This window comes from Phragmites australis, chromosome 11 (assembly GCF_958298935.1).
Source record: "Phragmites australis chromosome 11, lpPhrAust1.1, whole genome shotgun sequence".
NCBI lineage: Eukaryota > Viridiplantae > Streptophyta > Magnoliopsida > Poales > Poaceae > Phragmites > Phragmites australis.
The window spans coordinates 31,927,733-31,935,926 of record NC_084931.1 but is presented as its reverse complement, the minus strand read 5'-3'; the positions used below and the strand labels follow the sequence as shown (position 1 = coordinate 31,935,926).

General features: G+C 40.7%; 1 protein-coding gene across 2 annotated transcripts; it reads left to right on the top strand.

Annotated features, from left to right (window-relative positions):
* Positions 1-671: 671 nt before the first annotated feature.
* LOC133884802 (CRM-domain containing factor CFM3, chloroplastic/mitochondrial-like) lies at positions 672-5,677 on the top strand. Of its 2 annotated transcripts, XM_062324361.1 has the most exons (11): positions 672-1,524; positions 1,729-2,206; positions 2,304-2,434; positions 2,966-3,310; positions 3,558-3,714; positions 3,791-4,083; positions 4,196-4,255; positions 4,607-4,696; positions 4,772-4,790; positions 4,869-4,919; positions 5,340-5,677. In XM_062324361.1, exons 1-10 carry the CDS (start codon positions 802-804, stop codon positions 4,877-4,879), a joined length of 2,307 nt encoding a protein of 768 aa, XP_062180345.1. In that variant the 5' UTR covers positions 672-801; the 3' UTR covers positions 4,880-4,919; positions 5,340-5,677. The 2 variants fall into 2 exon arrangements, with proteins under 2 accessions (XP_062180345.1, XP_062180344.1); XM_062324360.1 differs by having other exon boundaries at positions 673-1,524; positions 4,772-4,919.
* Positions 5,678-8,194: the final 2,517 nt, after the last annotated feature.

Here is an 8,194-nt window from a genome sequence, read left to right as displayed (position 1 = left end):
ATCTCTGTTCACTGGTCTTCTATAGTCTTTTTTTGGCTGAATGCAAAGCGAACAGTCCAGGCTTATATATAACCTTTAAAACAGAAACGTTTGATAGCTGATACATACAGCGACAGATCTTTAGCACCCTCACCCACCCAAACCATTTGACCGGCGCCCATGGGAGCCCTCGAGCCTCCCTTCAAAGGTATGAATATATTCATTTAGTCTTTTGGTTATATCGGCTACTGTCATGTTAGTAATGTAGATCTGATTTTTTTTATAGAGTTAGATTTAGTTTGACAGAGCTCCTCCGATATTTATATATAATTTAGAATTTATAAGGTAAAATAAAGTAGTTTAAATATATAATTATAATCTAAAATAAAAATAAGATGCTTAAAAAAAATTCTTACTCTATTACAAATTTAGTTTTAAAAATTTGTAGAGCTAAATATGACCGACTTAAAAAAATTTGGAGACGAAGCTCTGCTAACAGACCTTAATCCACTCTAAAAAAATTTGGAGTGAAACTCTGCTAACAGACCCTTAATTACAGATTTGCAGAAGCAGAACAAGTTACTGGACCAACTAATAATACGGCAAAAATGAATGACGATTCACCCATTTTCGTAAGGTAAAGCTACAATTTTCAATCATATGTTATACTCAACCGTAATACACCCAAACAAGCGAAAATATCCCGGCCCCTTATCCATCACCACACCACGCCCAAAACCCCACACGCGCTCCGAGTCTCACCCCATCCATGGCGCCACCGCGCTAAACCCCCACACGCCCCAACCACCTCTCCCCGCCTCAATGGCGCTCTCCGAGCTCCCGCTCCACCACTCCTTCCGCCTCTCCTCCCGCCCCCACCTCCGCCTCCTCCCGCTCCGCGTCCTCTCCTCTTCCCGCCCCGCGTCCTCCTCCCCCGCCGCCGCTGCCTCAGCCTCCCCGTCCTCCTCCAGCGGCAACCGCGCCGCCCCACCCGCTCCCAGAAGTGGCTCTCCGTGGCTGAAGAAGTGGGCCCCGTCCGACCCCGCCCCGGCCCCCTCGACCTCCATCGACCGCATCGTCCACCGCCTCCGCAACCTCGGCCTCGGCACCGACGACGAGGAGCCCTCCACCGCCATGGCCACCCCTCCCCCCGACGGAAACGAGCGCCTTGGCGACCTGCTCGACCGAAGCTGGGCGCGGCCCGACCGCCAATTCGCCGCCTCCAGCTTCGACGTTGACGAGGCCGTCCTCCCGTGGGAGAGGGACGAGGAGACCGCTGGGGGGAGGAGGGATGAGGAGGATGGGGTCAAGAGGAGGCGGGTGAAGGCGCCCACGCTGGCCGAGCTCACGATCGATGACGAGGAGCTGCGGCGGCTGCGGAGGCTTGCGATGACTCTTCGGGACCGCATCACCGTGCCCAAGGCGGGGGTCACTCAGGCCGTCACGGATAAGATCCATGACGCGTGGAGGAAGTCGGAGCTGGTCCGGCTCAAGTTCCACGAGGACCTCGCGCACGACATGAAGACCGCCCATGAGCTCGTTGAGGTCTGCACCATATAGCCCATGTCCTCTAATATCAAATTATATGGCACTGGCAGCTTTTCCGTGAATACCGCTTAATTTGGTGATGCATAGTGACAACGGAACTTGCATTGTTCTGTTTATTGCAGTGATTGTGAGTCTCGTGTAGAGTTAATGGTAGTCTTCCGAAAATGGATCCCTTACATGATGTTTGTGTGTATTGATCAGCGGCGCACAGGAGGATTGATCATATGGAGGTCTGGAAGTGTAATGGTGGTTTACCGAGGGAGCAATTACAAAAGGCCTCTGAAATCTCAAACCCTGAATGGTGCCTCATCACCAGTGAAGGGGGAAGATGGTGCATTGTTCATCCCAGATGCCTCCAGCCCTTCTGAGAATGATAATCAGGGCAAGGATTTGGCTGTGCAGCATGCAAATGTGTTCCAATTGAACACACAGAATGCCGATGACATGACAGAGGAAGAGCTGGAGTTCAATCAAATGCTTGATGAGTTGGGCCCTCGTTTTGTCGATTGGTGGGGAACGGGTATTTTGCCAGTGGATGCTGACTTGCTGCCTCAAACAATCCCTGGTTATAAAACACCATATAGACTTCTTCCAACTGGAATGCGTTCGACGCTTACCAATGCAGAGCTGACTAATTTGCGAAAGTTAGCAAGAAACCTTCCATGCCATTTTGCTCTAGGTATTGATTTTGACAGTGTGCATATCACTTTTTCCGGTCATAGATTTTACCTGTTGGCAGCAGACACCTGCTTATAGCTTTCTAAACTTCATTGAAGGGAGAAACCGGAATCATCAAGGCTTGGCAGCCGCAATTGTTAAGCTCTGGGAGAAGAGTTTGGTGGTGAAAATAGCTGTTAAACGTGGAATACAGAACACAAATAATAAGCTAATGGCAGAAGAAATAAAGGTTTGAATGCCATGCTCTTGATATTCCCTCGTTGACTGTGACCACTTTGGAACATTTATTTCAAGGAACCTTGAAAAGGTAGTTATTGTCAGATTATACTTAGTAGCAAAGCCCATCACAGCTGAATATATCATCGAAACACAGTTTAATCATAATCTAAGGCAACTAAAGTGTCTATAACACTATTCAAGATTTTCTTGGCAATCTTATATTTTTTCTTTTAAAACATCATTCAAAGCAAAGCCAAAAGTTCCTAAAACGATCACCAGAAATTAGTTTTGAGTAACTATTGGTTACAAATTTTGCTTCCCACACATGTAAATTCCTCTACCTTCCCCCATTGAAGTTGAGAATGCTTCAATAAGGTTGCAGTAGAGAATGCTTTAGCTTTATATTCCTGTGTTGAATTTGTATATAGTTCTGAAAGCATGTCCTTACAGATACAAATTAATTCTGTTGATGCACCGTATGTATGTTAAGGCTTCGTGAAATAGCTAATGTCTGACCATGTTCCTTTTCATGTTCCTTCAGAATCTAACAGGGGGTACCCTGCTTCTTCGAAATAAATTTTACATTGTAATATATCGTGGAAAAGACTTCCTTCCAACATCTGTTGCAGCTGTGTTGGCTGAAAGAGAGGAGTTGACAAAAGATATCCAGAACATGGAGGAGCAGAGAAGAAGTATTTTGGTTGCACAACCACCGGATGATGATTTAGATGGGCATGCTCTTGTGGGTACTCTTGCTGAATTTCAGGAGGCCCAAGCTCGTTGGGGAAGAGAAGTGACTGCTAAGGAGCAAGAGGAAATGAAAGAAGCATCTTCGAGATCAGAAAAAGAAAAGCTTTTCAGGAAACTCGAACACAAGCTTTCCATCGTAAGCAATTTCTATATTTTTTTCTTAGATCATTGTAGCTTCAAAAGGGAAAATTGGGCTTACAATTAAATTAGGAAAGCTCATTTTAGTGTGCATTTTAATGTAGTTAGCATGTTATCCATTGTCTCTTATAATTACGAGGTTGAGTTTCTCACCTTCTTCTAGGTATGCAATGGTGGTTGTTTGGCATAGTTTACTTCCTTTAGTTGCCATTACTTGTTTCTTGATTTATTCTTCAAATATACAGGCTCAGGCAAAAATACGTAGAGCAGAACGCTTATTATCGAAGATTGAAGCTTCTATGGTCCTCGCCGATCCATGTGATGATCGAGAAATGATTACAGATGAGGAAAAGTCTGTTTTCCGTAGGATTGGTTTACGGCTTAAGTCATACTTGCCTCTTGGTAAGTTTCTTGAACAATCATCTCGGAACATGCTCCACTGTTTCTATTGACCAATTATTCTATTTGTCAATTTCAGGAATTCGTGGTGTCTTTGATGGTGTCATTGAAAATATGCACTTGCATTGGAAGCACAGGGAAGTTGTCAAATTGATTTCCAAGCAGAAGACCTTATCCTTTGTTGAGGAGACAGCACGGCTTCTAGAGTATGAGAGTGGTGGTATGCTTGTTGCGATAGAAAGAGTTCCAAAGGGCTATGCGCTCATTTTTTACCGTGGAAAGAACTACAGGAGGCCTATTAACATAAGGCCTAGAAACCTCTTAACAAAGGCTAAGGCATTGAAACGTGCAGTTGCAATGCAACGCCATGAGGTTAGTTTCCCTGAAAAATGGAATTCTTCTGTCTTTGTGTTTTCATTGAAATCTCTTCTGCGTAGCATTAGCATCTTTTGTTTTTCCTTTGAACTCATAACTTGTCATGCAGGCCCTCAGTCAGCACATAGCTCAACTGGAAAGCAATATAAAGCAGATGAAGTTGGATTTGGTATGTAATTTTTCATTATCCAGAGAAGTTATACTATATCCTTGAAAGCAACCTTTTAATGTCAGGATTTCTTTTCTTTTCTTTTTTGTTTTTTGGGGGGGGGGGGGGATTTCAACTGTATTTTTTCAATGGCATTAAAGTTGATTTTTGGAGAAATAAAAATATACACCACAGAAGTGGCACATGTCACTATTATTTGTTGATACTTGTTAGCAAATGCATAGCAGTCCCTCCCCTTCCACACTTCGGATTTACCTTAAATGTTCTAATTGTAGTTGCACTAGTAATTATATATGTTCTCTTTGTTAAGAATCTTATTCATTGATTAATGAATGATGTGAAACAAAACAGGGTATCGAGGGCTATGAGGAACAAGAGGAGGATAGCTCAGATTCAGAAAATGAAGATGTCACAGTGGGTACTTCTGCAAGCTATGATGAGGTATGTGTTCTCTCCAAAACTGATGCTGGCTGTTTTCAAACCACCATAAGTCACTCAATACTTAAGTGCATCCAGGACCAAGACGATTTTGATGAGTCAAGTGATGAAGATGAATATGATGATGAAGATGAAGATGAAGATGAGGAGATTGACAGCTAGAAATATAGAATTGTGTTTTTGTGATGTGAAATTCCTCTGGAGTGCTGCCCTTAGGACATTCATGGTAAGAGCAAATATACTTGCTTCTTTTTGTCTACTAGCGCCTTTCTGTGCTTGTATAGCATACACAAAACCATACACGCAGAAAACGCTCAGTTGTGATGTTCATGTTTGTATTCTGGCATTCTTTATCACGGACAATATGTAGCAACACATAAATTTAGAATCAACCAACCTTAATGTAACTTCGCTACTAGTTTTTTGCTAGAACATTTCATTGTCCTATGTTCGGAATAGACTAGTTCTGAAATAACCCCAGTCTTCAGCTATACTTGTATAAATGGAACGCTCTTACTAGCTGTCTACTAAAACCTTTTGATTTTTTCCCTTAGAGCCTTACACAAGTTGCATCTTTTACTCCTTTTGTATAAGTTTTTGATGTTTCACATTCTTTATGCAAATTTCAACGATTGACATGTTACAGGAGCCAGGTTCGGAGATGGACCTTGATGACTGTTTATTCGGAGACGCACTCCCTTTGCCTCATTCTTGGCAAAATGGTTCCTATTGGGATCTGCCTTAGAAGTTTTAGAGCTGGGTTGGGTATAAACGATGATCTGATCTCGGGTCTTCCTTTTTTAACCATTTCTGTTTGTGTACCTATTTTGTAATTATCATTTAAGATGAATCGATGTAGGAGGCTCTTTTTAAACTTCTCTCCAGAAATATACCAGGACACGAGCATTGTGTAACTTATTCCCGATGAAACAAACAGAACAAACTTTATCAACAAGTTGCTGACAGATGTTCCATTGTTCGTTACACTTAGCTTTTGTACTCTTGTACACTTCGTGGATGATTTTGCAGTTTACATTTTTGTTTCCTTGTAAATTCTTCAGGTGAAAGTGTGATGTTTAGCTCGTTATCATTTCTCCTCTCTGTGCTCACTGACCTTCCTTGCCATCCAACGTGTCTGCGGAGATCATATCAGCTCATCTTTGGTCCCCATTATGGCCAATCTGCCAATCCTGTTTGAGAGGCGTACGGATTTTGATTTAGATCTGGAAAGCTTGGACGAGCACATGAGCCGAGGAAAAAAAATATCGAGTTCGAATTCAATACATTTTCCAGGAACACGCTGTATGTACACGATGCATCATTATTTTTATATTTTCTTAATGTGTCATTTACTTTTCATGTGTAAAGATATGTATATTTTCACTATCTTAAGTTGATAAATTTTAGAGATGCATCCTCAGTTCTTTGTTTTTAATTATTTTTTGAAAATTTTTAGCCTCCGACACAATATTATTAATTCAACGTGTATGTACGACGTGCCTGTTGCTAGTACACAGGAGTTGCAGAGAGGTGGTATTTGGTGCAGTTTGAATGAACAGCTTGAAGCTCCCGCAGTACCGTGCGAGGCTGGAGTGCAAAGCATTATGCTTCCTGGATGAGACGGCGTACTAGCATACTGCGGTGGCAGGGATCGGCGGCCGAGGCCCGAGAGCAACCAGACTCGGGTAGGTCCGTCCGTCCGGCGCCCTTGTGGTGTCCGCTCGTGCCGCAGCGGCTGTCAGGTTACACACGACGCAATCACGGAACCCCCGCGGCCCAGCGTTGGAGTTGGACGTGGGTTGGGCACTACCGGTCATTTTATATATTTTATTTTTTTTAATATTTATAAAATTACAGGACTGTTTTAACCTATTCATCTGACGAGATCAAATATCTCCTGTCAATAAAAAAATAAAAATAAAAATATATAGTCAGACCCATTTAGCGTGCGTGACCCCACTGGACGGACGAGTTGCACTTCCATGCTGCTGCCTCGTACTTGTTGTGTTCGTAAGGCCAACTCCAACGGGAGCCGTAAATCCAAGCCGCATCCCTGTAGTTCCGATTTTGCCGTTTCCAGCTGCTGCATTCGGCTCCAGCGGAAGAGGCATCCGGTTCTACAGTGATGCAGACGCGCGACTGTAGCACTAGGCAGCCAGCAAATTTGCCGTTGGTTTTGAGGCTCCCGTAACCCTGTAGACTGAGTATGCGTGTGGGCCCGAAGGGAGGAAGAGAGTAATGTAAGGTAGAAAATAGGGTGTCTGTTGGAGATGAAAAAAATAGAGGAGGCTGTAACAGTGATAGAGGATGCTGTAATAGTGTTATAGGGTGTGGATTTTTAGAGTTTCTGTTGGAGATGGCCTAAGAGTACATGAGTAGTTTAAAAATTCTAAATATTTTTATAAGTAAATTTTAGTAATTTATTTTAATTGGTTTGATCTAAAAATAATTAAAATTCTAAAAAATATACTTTTATAACTGCTAGCAATTTTTAATGTCTCAAATAAATTTTTAAAATTTGAAAAAAATTCACTAATATTCTTTTCATATAAATTAATACTTTATAAAAATATTTTCAACCCTAGCTTATTTGGTGAAAAAGTAAGTTTCTTTTAATGCTCTATTTATATGTATTTTTATCATTTAATGTGATATTCTATTAGTGAACTTATCCTAGGTTATTTGATCATCAATACCTTGATCTCTCGTGGTGGAAAAAAAACAAGGGCATGTGCCTCCATTGCTATAATAATGGCTCACATAAGCTTTAAGTTATTGTTTAAACTTTGGCTATGATTCGAATATAGCTTTTGTAGGTAATGAGATTGCTCTGCACAATAATAAGGAGCTTACCTATTATTCATGATTATATTTATAGCTTATCATGTGCTATATATCTGTCTCAATTATTTTAGTCTAACTATAAGTTAGACATTGAATCTAAATCCTTTCAGTTGTTTTATTGTTATTTTGTTTAGCTTTGTGGTTTCAATTATTTATGTACATTATACGTATAAGTTATTCCTATCATACATTGCAAACTTGTGATTTATGAAGCGTATATCAGTTATCTTTCATGATAATACTTTCTAAATATATGTATATTAGGTATCTATCTCAACTGTCTATCACTTAATACTGTATATCGATGATCTTTTATTTAACTTACCCTAGGTGTGCAATTCTTTATGGTAATCTTTTAGTGAACTTACCCCTTGATTGCGTAGCATTTGGATGAATTTGTGCAACTTAGAATTCAAATTGAATTAAAAAGAGAATATCACATGAAATGATAAAAATACATATAAATGAAGCATTAAAAGGAACTCACTTTTTCACCAAATAACTTAGGGTTAAAAATATTTTTATAAATTATTACATCACATGAGAAGAATATTAGTAATTTTTTACTAATTTTTGGGAATTTGTTTGAGTCACTAAAAATTTCTAGAAGTTACAAAAATAGGTTTTTTAGAGGATTTTAATGAAATATTGGCTTAG